Raw genomic sequence first — 21,185 nt, 5'->3', positions numbered from 1 at the left:
TAAACTGATAGAATTAGGTAGTGAAGATTTAAAGACGCACGTCTTCATTCATCTGGTTGTGCTTCAAGTGCTTAGCCAAAGAAATTTGTTTCCTGTCTCTACTTGAAAAATTTTCTGTATATTTACAATTTCTCTCCAAGCCTTTATCAAAATTGTGAACAGATTCGAATTTCATTTTTTTCCCTCCCACAATATATATATATATATTTTTAAATATTTATTTTTGAGAGAGAGCATGAGCAGGGGAGGGGCAGAGAGAGGGAGGCAGAGGATCCAAAGCAGGCTCCATGCTGACAGCAGAGAGCCCAAAGCAGGGCTCAAACTCACAAACCAAGAAATCATGGCCTGAGCTAAAGCCAGATGCTTAACCGACTGAGCCACCCAGGGGCCCCTCCTTCCGCAATATTGACCAAGAGACAAAATTTGACGGAAAAGGTAAGATGTAATGAGAAATCTATAAAGGAACTTATATATATACACATTCTTCTACCAAATATTTGGCTTGTGTTATAAAGAAATCTCATACCTGCTCTTCTCCGTGACTCCTGTATATATATATGCATAAACTGAAGGCCAAATAATTCCCGTTCCTCTTCTTCATCTATGCTTTCACTAGGAGGAAGTGTTACTTCCAATTTCAGTGGGTTGTCTCTGAAGTTGACAAACCTAGCAGTTCACCAAAAAACAGTATTTTTATAGGTGCCATAGAAGTGAACATTTATTTCCCTAGCAAAAGATCAAATGATAATATGGTAAATTAAAAAAAAAAAAAAAAAAGTTTCAATAACCAGACATCATGGTGAGATGTGATAAGTCCTAAGAATCTTTTAAGTTTCTTTTCTAGAAGGAAGAAACCCTAGCTTTAGACAACTTATTTTCAAAGCTTATAGAAGCAACTGTTAGTTCCTACCATATATTTAATGTGGAACAGTTCAACTTCCCAGAGCAATTCCAGGGCATCTCAAACATACAATTAATGCTATGAAATTAAAGTTTCTGTGTATGTGTGTGTGTGTGTATGTATTTTTTTTTTAATGTTTATTTATTTTTGAGAGATAGAGCATGAGCAGGGAAGGGGCAGAGAGAGGGAGACACAAAATCCAAAGCAGGCTCCAGACTCAGCTGTTAGCACAGAGCCTGACTCAGGGCTCGAATTCACAAACTGTGAGATCATGACCTGAGCAGAAGTTGGACACTCAACTGACTGAGCCACCCAGGCGCCCCTTAGTTTCTGTATATTTTACAGACTTACTTGTGTCTTATTTATCATTGTATCTTCACCATCAATTACATGACCCAGTAGCTGCTGAATTGATGAATGAATGAATAAATGAATGAATAAATGAATGTATGAATGACTTTGTTTTGGAAATTGTAGGATTTGATGTGAATTTGCATGTCTTACATTCTGTTAGGAAATTAAATTTTGGAAGTAAGACACTTGAGGGAGTTCTGAGAGTAATTAACTTACACATTTACTCTATAACATGGTTACCTGTGTCCATAGTAGTCTTTTAGAAGGAAAATAAGCACTATTTTTATACCTTTTGCTTTTATTTGTAGATGAGGTTTGTTAGCAGTTACAAAGCGATTTTCATAAAAATGTCACCAACAGAGGGTATTCCTTAAAGCTGATAATGCCAGTTTGACTTTTGTTTCAAGGATTCTTTCTTGAATAATTTTAACCAGTGTTATATGAATCCTACTTATGTGATTATAGAATTTCAAAGTTGGAAAAGATTTTTAAATATATTCATTCATATGAATGAGAACTCAAATCTATTCATAAAATTGCTCTATATTACTGTGTTCTGCAACCAGAAAGGAACATGTCACTTTTGGGTCTACAACTTTTACCTCAGATTGGTCATCTCTTCCATGCACACTGGAATATCTTGCAGTTTATTGTTGCTGAGAACAAGAGTACCCAGGTTTTTCATATTGCTGATTGTTTCTGGCAAGCATGTTATTTCATTCCGTTGCAGCCATAATGTATGTAGAGTTTGCATTCTGATGAATTAAAAGAGGTTTCTATGATTAATCCATACATAATATGAAAACCCTGATTCTTAACCTAAAATCAAAGAAAGGTAATCTTTTATAACATCTCCTTTAACCAGTATATCAGTTAACTGGTTTCACATTACCTGATTAGGGAAACTGCATCAGAGTCAATCCCTACCTACACTACAGTTCTCAGCATGTGGTGGTAGAAGAGAAACCAATGTATTTTAGTGAATTCTTCACTATTTGCATAGGATTTCTTAAAGAACTGCTGTAAATGTTATCTAATCTGAATTAGAGTGTTAGGAGAAAAATCAGAAATTATTAATATGCCCAGTTAGGGCAAGACAAGTATGCATAACAGACTCTGGGCCAGGCTGCCTACATTCAAAACCTAGACTGCACACTTACACTGTGATCTTGAGCAATTTAACATCTCCACATGAGTTTCCTCACACATTTGTAAAGTGCACAGAATGCCTGGCATGCACTAAATAATGTTATTGTTTGCCATATTCATGTCAATATGGTCACGTCAGATAGCCAGTTTTTCTCTCCCCAAACCCTTAGGCTTATTTAAGTAAATGAAAATATTCGGTTAAAAAGTAGCATATTAGTACTACGTGGATCTATTGTGATTGATTAGGTAGGGTCCCCTTTGTTTTGTCTATTATTTCTTATTTATTACGGATGGCTTCAACACATCCAATAGCATAGAAAATTATTTTACCTTTCTATAGTATCAGGAAGTTGTTCAAGTCTGTTGCTTCCCATGTCGAGCCACTCAAGAGCAGGCATGTTCAACACAGCAGGAGGGATTGTAGTAAAGTGATTCATACTCAAATCAAGGTGAGTAAGCTTTAACAAATTGCTAAGCTGAAGAGGAAAGCAAAATTTTTCAAAGTGAATGTCCACAACATAAAGTACTAGAACACTCACATTGCTAAAGGAGATACTTCACATCAAGGAACGTTCAGATTACACTTGGGCTTTATTTAGTCCTAGTAGTCCACAATAAAATAAATTAATTTTGAAATAAAAATAAAGCTAAAAAACCTCCAGATAAATGAAAAACTTGTATAGAAAGTTCATCTATTCCAAGAAAACTTATCTTCCAAATACCCAAGTTCCAGGGTTTGCAGAACCTGCTTGTGTTTTCCTTTCATCCTGTATCTGAGATTTGTATGGGAAAACCCAAACTTCAAAATATTATTATCTTTATTGAGCCTTCTTTTTTGCGCCTGATGCTTTACATGCGTTAATCACAGGATTTACCGTTTGGTAATTCTATTTTTTAAATGAAAAACATCAATAAAAATGTATTAAGAATAATATATCAAACACCAGCATGCTCAGCTTAAGAAAGAAAATATAGAGGTGCCTGGGTGGCTCAGTCAGTTAAGCGACTGACTCTTGATTTCAGCTCAGGTCATGATCCCGCTGGTTCATGAGATTGAGCCTAGCATCAGGCTCCATGCTGTTGGCACGGAGCTTGCTCAGGATTCTCTCTCATCTTTGCCCCTCCCCCTGCACATGCATGCTCTCTCTCTCAAACTTAAAAATATACATATACTGATATGACTGCCTCCTGTGTACTCCTCCCTTCTTCCTTTCCAGAGGGAACCCCTCTCCTGAATTTGGTATTTAATATTCCTGCATATGTTTTTTTGTTTTTATTACTATACACAAATATGTTTTCTATATATTTCTCTATTATTACTATTATATATGTTTTCACAAAGTTTAATATTTTTATTTGAAGATTTTGATAGTGTACTTCTCTTTAACTTGCCTTTTTCTCTCAACATCAGTATCTCAATGTATTCATGATGCTTATAGCATTAGTTTATTCATCAGCTTTATAAGATGAATATCGTATTTCTATTTTATGGACAAAATGGGTGAGAGAGGCCATGCAACTGGAAATGATGAGTGATGTGCACTCAAGTTTTCATGGACCTAAGGCCACAAACCTCTTGCCATATAACACTGTAGTGAAAGTTTCAAAATGTGAGTAAAAATTTAGTTAACTTTTCCAAAAAACTTTCCATTTATCTAGGCAAGTTCTGTTTTATTTTTATCTCCGGGAATGTTGAGATTCCTTCCACAATTTTAACACCAAAAAAAAAAAAAAAAAAAAAAAAAAATGAAACACATACACACCCAGTGTTTTGTGGGTAATGCAAAAAAAGCAGGAAGTTTCCATTTAGGAGGCGATATTTCTCTGGCTTTAGAATTCAAGCCACGGACAAAACACTTTTTCAAAATCACACCTTTAAAATTTTTCAAACGGTTTAGAATGGAGTATAAAAAGATTGTTTTTACACTGGCATAAATATGTTTTGTGTGTATACATGTATGCAGTGTAATGGCTGAGAGAGAAGTCTCCTGTTGCTGATTTCTCAGTGGTACTAGAACCCTTTGATTGTATAATATTAAAAATGTTATTATCATCTGACAGTCTCTATTTTGCATATGTGAACATTGAGACCTAGTTATATAAAGTGGTGTGTTTGAGGCTACACAGCTACTTAGGGGCCATACTTGGAAATAATCCCAGGCTCAAATCTTACTTTAGTATTAGTTCCAATAAAACCTATTTCTTATGTGAAAAAATTAAGGTAAACACAAGTTAACAGACATGTCCAAATTCATACAGCATTTTAAATGATTGAACCAATCCCAGAAAGAAAATCACAAGAGTTAGAAATAAAATATTTATTGGCCCTCTTGTAAGTAAAAATTGTCCCTGTGATCATCATTTTTATCATAAGCAAGTGCATACATTTCATTAACTTGAACTGTTGTAAGATGAAGTAGATAAAATGTAGAAATTATGTTTTACTTGCCAGAGTGATAATTATTGGTGACATATTTACTGCTCCGGGGAAAAGTGATATTCTCACCAAAAATAGTGAGTGGAGAATGGAAAAAGGGAATAGTCTTTCTACTTTGAGTTTTATTATTTTCCTTAACTTTATTTTGCAAAGTTAGAACACCTTGGAAATTTCTTTGCTGATTGTAAGATCATTAAATACGTTTGAAGTATGTTTGAAAACGTCTATATCTCTATGACCAGTTTGGCTTTACTAATAACAAGGTTATCATACCAAAGCAAAGTCTGAAGGCTTTCCAAACCCATTGCCTTGCTTTTACTTGGTAGAGCCAAAGAAGCTAGCAAAGAAACACTTCCTAAACTGAAGAATTCATTTCTTACCACTTCAGCTGTATCTCAAAAAAGGAACACTGTATAAACACCAACTAGTAAACAAAAGAGCTTTTCCATCACCACATTGTCCTTTATAATAACCATTTATTCATCCAATAAGCATTTACTAAGTAACAACTACAAGCTAGGCTGGGCCTTCAATAGGAAATAGAAATAAAAAAGACTCTTTGCTCTGGCCTTTTAGGAGATCACAAATGATGTCAGTACTGTGACAATATTTATGCTAAATAGATACTTCTCTAAAAATGTTACAATAACAGGAAATGATTACCACTAAATATTTTCTGAAATAAAATGTATAGCATTTCTTCATTAGTGTTACTTTTAATGATCACACAATTAAGAAGTAAACCAGTAGTAGACAGAGAATAAAATCATAGGCATTTATATCTTTCTGACCTCTTGTGGAAGATCACATATATCTCTGTTTACAGCAAGTTCTAGTTTCTCCAAGCTCACGCAATGACTTAGTTCCCTGGGGACAGTCTTGATTTTGTTGTAACTAAGAATCAGCTCCTGAAGTTTAGTGAGCAGTCCTACAAAAAATAATACACAATAGAGAGCAGATAGATATAAAACAATGTTTCCAGTTATGAAGTATTATAGCATAACTTACTTGTCAGTTTCCTATTGGCAAATTCACACTTCTTTTCCCAGTATGTGTCCTGCCTCTTCTAAAGATGAGGATCAGGTTTATCAGTGCTATAAGCAAAAAATATATGTATTTTTTTTTTCATTTTGCTTTATCTACACTATATCCTGGTCAATTTTCCATTTGGGGATTGTTTTTTTCTCATCTAAGGAATCTTTCTAATTTTCTCTCTTGCCTTCAACCTATTCTCTTCTAGGAGGATTAGCTGAACAAGAAATATCATTTCCAGAATTTATACAATAATATTTCCAAAGAGACTTTTCTTGCATTGAATTCTCATCTTAAATCACCTCAGTAAATCCTAGATGCTTGGATCCCCTGGAACCTTCAATTTAGATGTTTATAATTTCCTCAAGGTTCAGGGCTATGTAAAGATGAGGTCTTTACTCCATGTATCAAAAAAAAAAAAAAAATTCTCAGTAAAAAGCAGAAATTAAAGCAATCTTCCTTACCAATTCCTCGAGGTATCTCTGAAATTGTGTTTCGAGATAAATCTAATACAATGAGGTTCTGAAATCTTCCAATGAATTCAGGAATTTTCAACAAACCAGTTCTATGAAGTTGCCATTCCTGTAGCTGACTCAGTTTCAGTAGAGAAGAAGGGAGGGTCTAAACTCAAGTAAAATAAATGACAGAATTACTATATTACTTAAATTATTTTAGTATCATGTCACACTGGAGTATAATTGTAGAGAGATTGATTTGTAAAAGAACTTTTCCTTACAAATTTTCCTAAATGGTTATATTTCCAAGTGCTTTGTGTTACTTCTAAGTTTTAAGACCTTTACTTTGGGAGTGGGGGTGCTAAACCTTGGCGCTCCAATCAGAATAAACAAAAAGAATGTATTTTGGCCAATAGCGTACACACATAGAGCTATGCTCTAAAGATGTTGTTGTATTAGGCTTTTTGAAGAGTACATATATGCAGTTGAAATGAGAATATGATGGTTAGTTGAAATCACAGAGAAACCAAAAAATCATTTTAATCAATAATTCAAACTTCTCTTCCCCTTCTTTTTTTAAAAAATCTTTCATGTTTATTTATTTTTGAGAGAGAGAAAGAGAGAGTGAGCAGGGGAGGGGCAGAGAGAGAGGGAGACACAGAATCCCAAGCAGGCTCCAGGCCCCAAGCTGTCAGCTTGTTGTGGCTCAAATCCACAAACTGCGAGATCATGACCTGAGCCCAAGATGGACACCCAACTGACTGAGCCACCCAGGCGCCCCTCTTCCCCTTCTGTTTTGAAATATTTTATAAAAGGTTTTTACAGATTTTTTTTAATTTAAAGATTTTAAAAGTTTCAACTCTTCTGAACTCTTTGCCTTTTCTCTTTCAACCTAAAGTAGCCAAAAGGGAAAATAAAGGACCTACCCCCTTAGCTAATCATACCTATATGTATGAACATAAACACTGGCCCAAGGGATAGAGGCCCTTACAAAAATTAGAGTGTGCCTAATGTAATTAAGCAAGTGTGTGTGTGTGTGTGTGTGTGTGTGTGTGTGTGTGTTTATGAGAGAATATGAACTGGGTGGTAGACCTCGAAAAAAAATGAATATTCTATTCCATTTTGTGGAGTTTTAACTGAGCATTTATTTTGGAAAAGCTGTATGATTTTTGTTAGGCAAATGGTCATCTTTTTATGGAAAATGAGAAATTGCTTATTAGTAGGATTAGTAGGAGAAAAATTGCAAATGACCTAAATTTAAACAGAGTTTCAGCAAATTGAATTTTTACCAAAAAAAAAAAGTGAAGTTATATTTCTTTTCGGTTGTTCATGTTGCCCCAATTCATTTGGTGTATTATTAAAATGAGAATTTCTGACTATTCCAGACTTAATCACACAGTCTCAGAATCATTTTCTCAACTCTCCCATAAAATGCAAAATATAGAAAATCAAATAGTACTTGTATGAAGCTAACCTTCCATTCCTCTTTTTCTATCTTCAAAATGACTCTTCCATCTTCTTTGATGACCTTTTCCCTTAGTTTGGTTAAGCTTACTCGTTCTTCCCAGATTCGCACTAGCCTAAGAGACCAGAAAACATTTTAGTTGACCCGTAATGACACAGGTAGCATTCACTTTTATGTAAAAAGTGACCCATCAAAAACAACCACTTGACTAGTAGTATCTGGAAATCGAAAAAGAATTTGTTTTGCAAGAATTATAAATATGATTAGTTTCATAAATGCCCTATATTTAAGTTTTTGAAAAGTGTCACAATGCTCCATAGATTTTTTTTTAAATAACAGCTTTATTGAGCTATAATTCACATACCATAAAATCAATCCTTTTAAAGTATGCAATTCAATGGTTTTGGATATATTCACAGAGTTGCTCACCAACACCGCTCTCTGATCCAAAACATTTTCATCACTCAAAAAACTCTATACCCAAGGCTAACTGGTGCAGCCACTCTGGAAAACAGTATGGAGGTTCCTCAAAAAATTAAACAAAGAACTATCCCATGATCCAGCAATTGTACTACTAAGTATTTACTCAAATAATGCAAAAATACTAACTCAAAAGGTAGCATTATGTACTATAGCCAAATTTTGGAAACAGCCCAATTGTTCATCAACTGATGAATGGATAAAGAAGGAAATATTACTCAGCCATAAAAAAGAGTGAAATCTTGCCATTTGCAATGATATGGATGGAGGTAGAGAATATGCTAATATGCTAATGAGAAAGAAACACCACATGATTTCAGTCATGTGGAATTTAAGAAATAACTGAGCAAAGGCTCCTGGGTGGTTCAGTGGGTTAGGTGTGAGATTGAGCCCCATGTCAGTGGGATTCTCTTTCTCTACCTCCCTCTCTCTGCCCCTCCCTGCTCATGCTCTCTCCCTCTCAAAATAAATTTTAAAAAAAAGAGAGGGAGAGAGAGAGACTGCTAAAACACTTTTAAAAAAAGAAATGAACAAAGGGGGGAGGGGGAAGAGGCAAACCAAGAAACAGAGTTTTTAATTATAGAAAACAAACATGGCTACCAGAGGGAAGGTGCATGGGGGGATGGGTTAATTAGGTGATGGGGATTAAGGAGTGCACTTGCTGAGATGAGCACCGGGTGTTGTATGAACTGCTGAATCACTATATTGTACACCTGAAACTAATATTACACTGCATATTAAGTGGAATTTAAAACAAACAAAAAACAACAAAAAACCTCCACACCCATTAGCAGTCACTCTCCATTCCTTCCTTCCTCAGCCCATGGCAATCACTAATCTACTTCCCATTTCTATGGGATTATACAATATTGTGGTCTTTCCACATAGCATAAGTTTATTCAAAGTTCACCTGTGCTGTAACATGTTTCAGTACTGTGTTCCTTTTTATCGAAGAATAACATTCCACTGTTCTGTTGATCAGTTCGTCAGTTAATGGACATTTGGGTTAATTCCACTTTTTGGCTATTATGAATAATGCTGCTATGAACATTTGTGAACAAGTTCTTGCGTAGATACACGTTTTCATTTATCTTGGGTACAGTTCTAGGAGTAGAATTGCTGCATCATAACTCTATTTTGAACTTTTCTTAGGAACTTCCAAACTAGGTCCAAATTGCTAGTACCATTTTACCTTCCCTCCAGCAGCACATGAGGCTTCATGCCTTGCCATTCTTGCCTACATTTGTTATTGTCCATGTTTTTAATTATAGCCATCCTAGTAAATGCAAAGTGGTATCTCATTGTTCTTTTGACTTGCATTTATTAAACATCTAATCCATAGATAGTTAATAACTTTTTAATGACTTGCAAATAATACAGTCCAACTTCAGAGTTAAGTCATATGTGATTACATTGCAATTTTATTCAGATTTTGTTTTTCAGATATAAAAATGCATAAAACCTTCATTCTGGAATACATCCCTATTGATTTTTGGTACATTGCAAATATACATAACAATAATAGTAAGCTATGAAAATTACTAGTAAAAGGTTGCAAATGGTTTATTTCTATACTAGAACATTTTTATTTTCAATTACATCACTTTTCTAAAAATTAGAACTATTCAAACAGTAAGCATGATGATTGCTAACTTCTTGATACTAAGAGATCTATGTATTTCAGAACAAGATTTAATGACAAGTGTAATCAGGTGTCTTGTTCCCTAACCTTTTACTTAAAGAACTCATTGAGCAACCATTATATGCCAAATGCGACGCTGCACATTGTGCATGCAGAAAGCTCCGTCCTTGATGAGTTTACAGTGAGGCTATTATTCAACAAGTCTATTTCCATCTCTACAATGATTCCTAAGTTATTTCTGGATCTGAATTTCTATGATCTAAGTCCAGAATGTATCACTTAATTTGGCAACCGTGGACAACACATACCACCTCTGTGGGCTTTGCCTATTAAAATGGGGTTTCGATTAAATAATGTCTAAGTTCCCTTCCAGCTCTAGTATTCTATAATTCATCCACTGCTTAGTTCAAGCTTGATGTTCTTCCAATTTTACATAGAAATTTTCTACCTCCTATGAAACTCTTTTATCATAGTCTAAAGACTTTCCCAGATTTTGTCACACCAACTCTTTCCTAAATGCTTGATTTCCTCAAGATAGCTTGGCATCAAAAGACAATGAGGTCAATTTCTGTTTAAACTTGATGCTTTTGAACTAAATCTTTAGCCACCTTTAGCTGAGAGAAGCATTAGATTACATTCCTTTTTTAAAAATTTTTAAATGTTTTTATTTATTTTTGAGACAGAGAGAGACAGAGCATGAGTGGGAGAGGGGCAGAGAGAGAGGGAGACACAGAATCCGAAGCAGGCTCCAGGCTCCAAGCTGTCAGCAAGGAGCCCGATGCGGGGCTCGAACTCACAGACCATGAGATCATGACCTGAGCAGAAGACAGAAGCTCAACCGACTGAGCCACCCAGGCACCCCAGCATTAGATTACATTCTTAATCATTTTACCCCTTGCCTGTTTTGCACAGAGAGAACTTGAAGCTACTAAAATTAAATGGTTCTTAACTAAACACGTATGATAGGTGACATTCGGGAGTTTAGAAGCAAGTCACGATTCCCACCCACTGTTTTAAAAAAGGAAATGATTTGTTAAGAATACTCTAGAGTTGGGGCTCCTGATGGCTCAGTTGGTTGAGTATCTGACTCCTGATCCCGGTTCAGGTCATGATCTCACGGTTTGTGAGATCAATCCCTACATCGGGCTCTGTGCTGACAGCAAGGAACCTGCATGGGCTTCTCTCTCTCTCTCTCTCTCTCTCTCTCTCTCTCTCTCTCTCTCTCTCTCTGCCCCTCCCCTGCTTATTTGCTCTTGTTCTCGCTCTCTCAAAAATCAATCAATCAATTAAAAAGAAAAAAAAAGAGTACTCTTGGGACACCTGAGTGGCTCAGTCAGTTAAGTTACTGACTCTTGATTTCAGCTCAGGTCATGATCTCATGGTTCATGGGTCTGAGCCACATATTGGGCTCTGTGCTGACAGTGTGGAGCCTGCTTGGGATTCTCTCTTTCTCCGTCTCTTTCTGCTCCTTCCCTGCTGGTGCTCTCACTTTCTTGAAATAAATAAACTTAAAAAAAATTTAAAAAGAGTACTCTAGAGTCAAGTTTATCATAATTGTAGAATACAAATATAATGGGTTTCATAAGAGTAGCTTTATATATCAAGGGCCAATCTAGGGAGATGTAAGACCTGAGGTGAATATCATGCTTCCTGAGTCGGATTGCTTGAGTGTGAATACCAGTTCTGCATTTATTAGCATTGTGTTCTTTGAATTAGGCCTATCTCTCAGGTTTTCTGTCTCTTTAATGAACACTCATGTGTGGCAGAGATTGCTTGTCATTCCCCTGTATCTGTTACTCCTCTTCTTCCTCAATAGATGCTCTAAATTCAACTGGGCACAAGACTTCATTTAGCCATCCTTCCTTGTAGTTAGATATGTATCGTATCAATGGGATGTTAGCAGAAGTAGTAGTGTGTGCCACTTCCTGCTAGCTGGAATCAAACATGTTGGCTGAGGTTGGTGAATCTATTTGGGGCCATTGGGTGACATCCATTCCGTTAGGAATGGAAGCCATGCACAGTTGAGCAACAAGATAAAAGCCTGACCGTGGGCAACACAGACCATCTGACTCAGTGGAGTGCTATTCCAGCCATAGATCAAGTACCAGGAAAAGTTAACATGTCTTGTGTAGAAAATATTATTTTGGTTTTCCATCTCTCATAATGCAATATAATCCTCATCAAGACAGTGTTTCAGTATGTTGAGAGGATTAAATGAGATAGTACAGATAAAACATTTAGCAGAGTACTTAGTAAACAGTAAGTGCACAACCAACGGCTGCTACCTCATCATTGTCAGCATCATTATTCTCTTTACTGGCTTTGGTTGGGAAGAGTGGCCCTTCCCCAGCCGGATTTTTGTTTTTACAGATAGCGGACACAAAATAGTTGCTTATCAAGAATGTACCTTTCCCCCTCTTCTTTGCTGGGAGAATAGCTGTTATTTTCAAGTATTTATACTTCCCCCAAGTAACCCAGGTATAAATCTTAATTTATATAAACCAATCACACAGTCTCATTCTCCTAGAAGGGAACTGCATTAGGGGAGTACAAATTACCCAGTTCTGGTCAATGAGAGGTGAAGGAGAGGTTTGCTAAAACACCTCAGAAAGGCTTCCTCATTCTTGAAGAAACAGAAATAGTTTCCACTCTTCTGATAACATAATGAGGTCTGGCTATGATGCCTGGAAGTACACCAGTCATTCTGTGACACTGAGGGAGGCTACCCTAAGAACTAAACTGAGACACTGAGATTAGCAGTAGGAGGTGATGAAAAGAAGCTGAATCTCTAAAGCTGTTAAAGCTTTGGAACTGCCTTGCCTCAGGACTTCCCTATTCCTTAAGCCATTTTTAGTTGAATTTTATGGTATTTGCTAACTGACACAAGAGCATTTTTTCCCACTGAAATATAATTGTCATGTAACATTGTATTAGTGTCAGGTGTACAACATAATGGCCCAATATCTGTATATGTTGCAAGACAAAAGACAATTTAATATTTAGAAAGAGATCTAATGAATGAGAATTGTAGGGATCCATGAGGAAAGTGGGTATTCTTGCAAGATTAGATAGAATACTTTGGAGACATCCAATCAGGAAAGTGGGTAGATATCAAGAAGGCAGAGGAAATGAGAGCCAAATTATTTAAGTACAGCCCAAATCAAGGAATCAGGTGATCCACAGGGAACCTGGCTGAAACTCACTGCTATTCAAATAGGTGAGAATCTATACTACGTAGCATTGCTAGATGCTGTTTTAGTACCTAGGGACTATTATACTGAACAAGCCATCAGTGAAAAATAGACTAAATGATACTAATCAAACTATGATGAATGTTGACCAGATTCCTATGAGGGCCCAAGATAACTATTTTTTTTAATGTTTATTTATTTTGAGAGAGAAAAACAGAGAGAGGGAGAGTGCCAGCAGGGGAGGGGCAGAGAGAGGGAGGGAGAGAGAATCCCAAGTAGGGTCTGCACTGACAGTGCAGAGCCCGACACAGGACTGGATCTCATGAATCGGGAGATCATGACATGAGCCTAAATCAAGAGCCAGATGCTTAAACGACTGAGCCACCTGGTGCCCCAACTACATACAGACAGTTGGGTTTTTTGTGGCCACCATCACATAATCATACTTAATTGAGTCAGGGATAGCCCTGTAGTTATATTTTGAGTTTTCAGTAAATAAAAGTCTCTATCAAATTCAACAATAAGGCACTTAATAAGTGCTCTTTTCTAGAATGATGATGTTCTGACTTTTCACTAATTCAAAATAATAAACATGTTAAAGCATACTTCTGTTGAAATTCCTTCTCTCGCTTCAGGTCTTCATTGTGTTTCTTTATTCTTTCTTCCCAAACTTCCTTTACAGCATTGACAGCCCCAGTACAAACCACATTTTCTGACATGATTTCTCCACATTGTCACAGAGTCACCAACTTCATTAGGTTCTGAATAGCTGAATCACAGATGCCATCTCAAAAAGGACCTAATTGTACCAGAGGGGAAAAAAAGAATGTGTTTCAGAACATTCACAAAGTTCCAAAATGATCCCAGTAGCGTATATTTATTGAACACTTTCCATGTTCCCAAAATTATTTATACACTTTACATATCATGTCTCAGTTAATAATCCTCATAAAAATCCTATGACATGGGTGCTTTCATTGTCTGTAAAATACAGATGAGAGAACTGAGCCTTGAAGATGGGCAATTTGTTCAAGGTCTCATATCTAATATGTGGCGGAGGTGGGAATTGAAGCCAAGTCAACTTCCTCTGTTACTATGTAATTTGCAATAATGAAAAACTGCAACTAGTTTACATGCCCAGTTATATGAAAATGGCTAAGTAGCGGATATATACATTTAAGACCAGCGTCTTGGGATATCTACTTAATCTAGATGCTATAGGCACAGGCTGGAATCCAGTTAAGTGGTATTATACTAGGATTACTGGCTCTTCTAAAATAAATTGCAGAGGGATAGATGTAATATTGAGGATTGTGACCTGAATCTCAGAAAGGAAAGGAAAATAAAAATAGGGAATTGGTTATGTAGATTATGGTAGATTCATTTGATGGAATATTCTTTGCCTTACAAATAATTGTATTGATTTTTTCTTCAAATTGCATTAGCAATAGTGAAAGAACATGATCCACAATTCATCATTTCCTTCCAAATTCAGGAAGTCAAAGATGTCCACAATCACAACTATTCAACATTTACTGGAATGCTGTAAGGCAAAAGAAGCAAATAGAAACGTATAAAGTTTGGAAAGGAAGAAGTGAAATATGCAACAGTGTAGGGGGACAGGTACTTTTATACACTAAAGGTGGCCATATTTGTTATTCTCTGTGGAGAGAAATTCGGTCATATCTATCAGTCTTACAAATGCACATTCACATTCATAAGAATTTGTACTGCAAATATTTTCAATTGTAGAATTACATATCATAAAGTTATTCACTTCAGTGTTTTTTCATAAAAGCAAAAGATTGGAAGCAATATAACCTTTAATCAATAAATTACGGTACATCCATATCATGGGAAATATATAGCTCCATAAAGGAAGTAGAACATTTTATATACTGATGGAAGCCATGATCTCCAAAATGTATGACTATGCCATGATTTAATTTTTCCATCCCAATGAATATGGATATTTGGGTACCAGAGTTTTGCTATTATGAGCAGTATTTTCCCCAAATTCTTGTCCTTATCTTCATGGTGCTCAAGTGGGTATCGCTGCTATTGGGTATATACCTAGGACTTTAACTGCTGGATCATAGTGAATGTTCAAATTTATAAGATAGAGCGAAATTGTTTTCCAAAGTGACTGTGCCCATTTATACTCTTACTACAACTGTACAAGGTTTCCATTGATGTACATCCTCACCAACACACTGCTGTATAAAATCTCATTATGGTCACAATTTATACTTCCCTGACTACTAAATGCCATAGTTTAATATATAAAGATTGTCCAATTAAATAAAATACAAAATCCTGTGTATTGTTTATAAGAGGCACACCTAACATAAAAATAGGAAAAAATGGAAGGTATAACATAGAAAAAGATCCACGCCTAGATTTATACCCAAGAGAAATGAAAACGTATGCTCATAGACAAACTTGCACATGAATATTGAGGTTGCATTATTCACAATAGCCAAAAAGTGGAAACAAATGGCTGTCAACTGACAATGGATAAACGAAATGTGGTATATGCATACAATGGAATATTACTCCCCCGAAAAAGGAATAAGTACCAATACAGGCTACATTGTAGATGAACTTTGAATGAAAGTATACTAAGTGAAAGAAACCAGACACAGAAGACCATGTATATGGGATCCATAGAGAAAAAAAAAAAAAGTAGATTAGTTATATCCAGGGGCTTTTCGGAGGTGGAAATGGGGAGTGACTTCTAAGGGTACAAAGTTTCTTCTCTGAGTGATGGAAATCAACTTTTGAAATAAATCAACCCATGACAAAGCAAGGAAGACATGTTTACATCTAAAGAACAGAATGTAATAAGTATAATACATCTTGAAAATATAAAAATAAGAATAAATGCTTTAACAGAATGTGAAAGAAGGAAATGGAGGTGTAGAGGAAAGAACACCAAAAGCCACATCTTCAAAGTGGGGAGTCATAGATACTGTCTCTATTTTATGGAATGAGAACTAGAGACTTAAGTATTTGTTTAAAGTTCTAAAGGTAATCAAGAGAGAAACTAAAACTAAGAATATAACTCTAGAAGGGTGTAAGTGAATTTGAGCATCATCTTTCATAATGAAGTTCCGTAGATTATGCCTAAAGTTGATCAATAATAACCCCCCTTGAACAAAAAAACAGGAACAAAGGTGGCAACTATTGAAAACAAAGTCCTGTCACTTCTAGAGTGACAGAAAAGGGGCAGAGAATGCTGCTTTTCATTATTAATCTCCTCTAAATTACTAATTTCTTTAAAAGTATGCAGTGCAAAAAAAAGAAAACTATGCAATGTGTGAGAGAGAGACAGGGGTGGGAGAAAAACTCCATTACAGAGGAAAAAATGTTTACAATTTTAGGATGGATATATAATTTCCAATATTCAGCAAATTATTAGGAGAGGGTCCCTATTTTTAAGCAATGCCTGCACAATTAGCATAGGAACAGGTTGCAAGAGCTTTTTGCCAGCAAGAAACCTTGGCATACAGGTGCTGCTAATCCAAACCCCTAGGTACATCACAGTGAACCTACAATTTATTGTCTCAGATTTGAACAAGGTTGAAGTGTTTACCAAATAAGAAAACCTTTTTTAAAACTATCAAGTATCTACATGTGAATGTGTATTTTTTAAACATATATAACCATTCATATGCTAATTAGGTTTCTCAGTTTGCCATTAAACTTGATCCAGCCATCAGTTTTCCTTTCCCAGCAACCAGTTCCCCTTCCAGGAAAACAAGTCAGTAATAACATATGTATTTCTGCTGCTAGCATAGGATTGTGTTCCCTCCAGTGACTACCATAACACAAAAGCGCATAGTATGGCAAGGGCATAACTGGGAGAGTCTGCTTTCTAAAGGCAAAAGAAAGCAAAACAAAAAACAAAACAACAAACAAAAACAAAACTAAACTAAAAAAAAATGCTTAACTTTTACAGAAATCCATCTTCCAGAAGAAGACAATTACATGAATGACTATGAGACCCCAAAAGAGACTTGTAAATTCAATTCCAAGTTCAGTTGTGCATTCCAGCAGATTCAGACCCAGTAAAGGCATCATCAGCAATCTATTTCCATGTGAAGAATAGGAAAGAAGTGTTTTGGAAAAATACTTACCACTGTCAGAGGACGCAGAAGCTGACATGCCCAAAGTTAGTGATTATCAGCTGAAAGAGGATTTCAGGGAGAATTGTTTTCCATGTGGCTCCAGATGATTAAAATCCTCAGTCAGACTTGTAACCAAAGTGAAATGTAATGTCAGCCTAGTTCTAATTTTAGATCTTGGACAAAGCTGAGAATAGCAAGAATCACATGGAGCTTCTGTGCAAAGGATCAAGTGATAACGTATGTGCATGCATTCTGTACACTGCAAAATGCTGTATATGGGGTGTTATAAAACTATCAGGCAGAACTATTTGTAAGCTGCAGATATAAAGAACTCCTATTGAAAGTCCTTCCATTTTTCATGACTTACACATTTTGAATATTTAATAGAATTTATCTGTTCCCAGCAGAGAAACTTGAAAACTTGAGAATGTACGGCACAACAAAAACCCTACGTGGTAAACGATAGATCTGTAAATATTTAAACTAAAGGTAAATGCTTCAGAAAAGAAAAGTAAAGATATAGAATAGTATGGGTAAAAAAGGAGCCCCAAGCTCCTGCTGCATCCAGGCTCAAATTTAATTCTCTCTCAACCTTTATCTCTTCAGCCTTCATAGGTAGGAGTTAATTCTGGGTTCTTTGAAAATAATTATGGGGGTGCCTGGGTGGTTCAGTCAGTTGAGCATCTGACTTTGGCTCAGGTCTTGAGCTCACGGTTTGTGAGGTCAAGCCCCACATTGGGTTCTCTGCTGACAGCACAAAGGCCACTTTGGATCTTCTGTCTCCCCTTCTCTCTGCCCCTCCCCGATTAGCATGCATGTGCGTTCTCTCTCTCAAAACCAAATAAACATTAAAAAAATATTTTTTGAGTTGGTAATATAAGCACATGGACCAAAATTCAAAAGATAATGAATCCTCACCTAAGCCCACCTCTAGTGATTTAGTTCTCTTCTCTGAAGGCAGTCACTATGGCCACTTATTTCTGAGCCCTCCAAAGGTGGCCTGTGAAGTTACAAACATAAATATGCCTACATTCATGAAAAGCACACACACACATGCCATCACACACATACACACAAAATGCTAGCATACTATGTATATTTCTCTATACTGTGTTTTCTTCATTCAGAATATCTTGGAAATTGTTTCATATTAGTATAGAGTTATACCATCCTTTTAAATGACTACATAGCATTCTGGTGTGTAGGTGGACCATCATTTGTTTAGTTATTTGGACACTGGAAATTTTAGTGCTTTTATTAATTTTTAAAAATATTTTTAATGTTTATTTTTTGAAAGAGAGAAAGAAAGAGAGAATGGAGGAGGGGCAGAGAGAGATCACGACCCGAGCTGGTCAGACACTTAACTGACTGAGCCACCCAGGTGCCCCAATTTTAGTGCTAAAAGCACTTAAAAAATGCCTGATTATTCCATAGAAATTCTCTAATGCTTCTGTAACAAATAAACTCAGAGTTATGGGGCCACTTAAGACCACAGAAAGAGCAAAGATCACAGAACCTGAACTCTAATCTCCTGTCCAGAGTGTCTGTACCATCACATACAATGGCTTCCCTGAATATGTTCATGCAGCAACATTAAGGTGCTGGGAGGAGTTTTGCTTCTGTTAAGAAAAGTACTAAATTGTCTCTTTGGAAACAATTTAGATTTATCTCTCCCTTTAGCACTGTCTACCATTACATTTTAATTTGACAGTATTTCTATGAAATCCACAAATTCCAAGGTTCTCTCTTTCCCTTTTCTAGCTTATTTCCTATGCTCTCATCTAAAGAGGCAATACAAATATAAAGTGAGACCAACTTAGACATTGTTGAAGTGACTTAATCTGGAGAAATGTCAGGGAAAGTGGAAAAAAAAAGTGAATGGATTCACAAGCTATTTATGAAGCATTTTAGACAGAATTTCAGTGATTTGGGGACATAGTGGGTGAGAGAAAAGGAAGAGACAAGGCACTGTATAGTGCCCTCTCATAGTCTGATCATCCTTCACGTTAGTGAGCTCCACTTTGCCAAAGTAGAATTAGGGGGAAAAGTCCCAACCTCCCTTGCTACAGAACTGAGGAATGTGACTAAGGTTCTACTAATCATGTACTTTGATTTAGAAGCAAAGAATGTGGGGAAACTGGCTGGGTGGCTACAGTTAATTTTTGCTGGTCTGACTACAGCAGAGGCAATATATTCTAGGGTTAGTTTTAACAGCAGGAGTTTCCTGGCCACAATGGATGCAGCTGGTTCTGGGGGCAACCACAGCAGCTCCCTTACCAGGCCAGTTCCGTTGTATAGTTCCAGGACTTGTTTGATGAATACCCCTTCTTACACAAACATGCCAGGGAGATTTCCATCATCTGTATGTAAGAAATGGGTAAGAAACAGATATTGCTATTTTAACTATTTCTTGGTATATTTCCAAAAATATGCTTATGCTATTTTTTCATGTACTGATTAGGGAATCATCTATTGACTTCATACCATAGAAAATGAGAATTCTGTGGTCTTAAACCGCCTACTCAGTAACATACATTTCCCCTCCTCCAGTCCTCCCAATATAACATAATTTTTGTTAAATTGGTAGTGTTTATTACTATGTAAGTGTTATTCATAGCTGATCCAAATAACAGAAGTAATTACATTCATTTCTTTTTGTACTTTGTGGGTTTTTCTGGAGTTGTGTCCCTTTCTATTTGATTTTCTGTGTACCTATCACTGTATTTTTATATGCTTTTCTTTTCCTCCAACCAGATTTATTGAACATAACAAAATTCTGTACACAAAGTGACCTAGATCTTTCTTACTAATATTTTGACAAGTCAATCTGTTGAGGGTCCAAAAGTGGCTTACTGTAAAATTAATAGAAAAGTGCCCAATGCACACTAAATAAATGGCCTAACGACTGGAACTTTAATAGTTCTATAAGATAATTAGCATAGGTAGGATTGAACCCTGATGACAGGCTGATATAGAACTGATAGGGGACGTCAAGAGGCCATTTTGTGCACTGCCACTGTGATGCCATCATTTTCCGGGATCAGAATGTTCCCAGTATCTGGTTCTAGACACACCACAAGAATATCAGTGGGGACTGAGGTTAGCTTAGCTGCTTGCTGGGCTAGAACAATGATCAAACAGTTATCAGCCCAGCACGTTCATTGGACTGGGCCCCACGGCAGCCCCGATCAAGCCCTCGTGAATCTGTGCCATAGGACCCCAACAATGAATGGATTCCTCATTGTGTCTTCCAAGGGCTGCTCTAAGGTCATCTCCATCGTGTCTGCCATGAGCCCTGGCCCACATCTTTATATACTTGAATATCCTTGCAAAAGTCACATACTCCCTTGGCACCTCAGTTTCTTATTGGCAAAATGTAGATAAAAATAAGAGTTCTTCATGGGTTTTTGTGAGGATTAAATGAGTTAATATACAAAAGAACTTGCACAGTGCCTGAACACAGTAAGTATTCAAAAAAGGTTAGTCTTATTACTACCCTCCAACAGTAAAGCCAAGAAAGGAGAAGATGGGAATGGATATGATTGCCATATGATGATAGGAAGAAGGTTAGCTGTGAAAGGATTTTCTTCAGAGACTGAGACAAAAATCAAAGAAAAGACAATTTTACAGAGGAGAGGTAAATCTTAACTGTGTGAAGCATGAAGCCATTTAAGTATCTCATTGTATAATGTTGCACAAATTGCTTTATCTTCTCCTTCTATTGTTGTGGGTTTTCCAGCTGCTTGGTGCCCAGGTTTGCATTCTGAGGTCCCACAGGGATATATTTCATCAGAATCCATGGCCCTGGGGCCCCTGGGTAGCTTAGTCAGTTAAGTGTCCAACTTCAGCTCAGGTCATGATCTTACAGTTCATGGGTTTGAGCCCCATATCAAGCTCTGTGCTGACAGCTCAGAGGCTGGAGCCTGCTTCAGATTCTGTGTCTCCCTCT

At 36.5% G+C, this 21,185-nt stretch overlaps 1 protein-coding gene and 1 pseudogene across 2 annotated transcripts in view; both read right to left on the bottom strand.

The window, feature by feature from the left end:
- The window catches only part of LRRC39 (leucine rich repeat containing 39), a 29,187-nt gene that overhangs the window by 3,157 nt on the left and 4,845 nt on the right, over positions 1-21,185 (bottom strand). Inside the window, exons 1-8 of one of the 2 annotated variants that reach the window (XM_019457622.2) lie at positions 17,246-17,366; positions 13,713-13,905; positions 7,803-7,908; positions 6,338-6,494; positions 5,633-5,769; positions 2,735-2,880; positions 1,858-2,010; positions 527-666 (exon numbers count right to left, since the gene is read on the bottom strand). In XM_019457622.2, coding sequence (XP_019313167.1) covers positions 527-666; positions 1,858-2,010; positions 2,735-2,880; positions 5,633-5,769; positions 6,338-6,494; positions 7,803-7,908; positions 13,713-13,825 — 952 coding nt within the window. In that variant the 5' untranslated portion in view covers positions 13,826-13,905; positions 17,246-17,366. Of the gene's footprint in view, positions 1-526; positions 667-1,857; positions 2,011-2,734; positions 2,881-5,632; positions 5,770-6,337; positions 6,495-7,802; positions 7,909-13,712; positions 13,906-17,245; positions 17,367-21,185 lie in introns of those variants that run through there. The other variant, XM_019457623.2, reaches the window with a different exon arrangement.
- Positions 20,024-20,514, bottom strand: LOC128773912 (ragulator complex protein LAMTOR5-like; annotated as a pseudogene).

This window comes from Panthera pardus, unplaced genomic scaffold, assembly GCF_024362965.1.
Source record: "Panthera pardus isolate Hobbes unplaced genomic scaffold, ASM2436296v1 HiC_scaffold_11, whole genome shotgun sequence".
NCBI classification, from domain to species: domain Eukaryota; kingdom Metazoa; phylum Chordata; class Mammalia; order Carnivora; family Felidae; genus Panthera; species Panthera pardus.
Note: the sequence above shows the minus strand (reverse complement) of the source record. Positions and strands in the feature narration are given on the sequence as shown.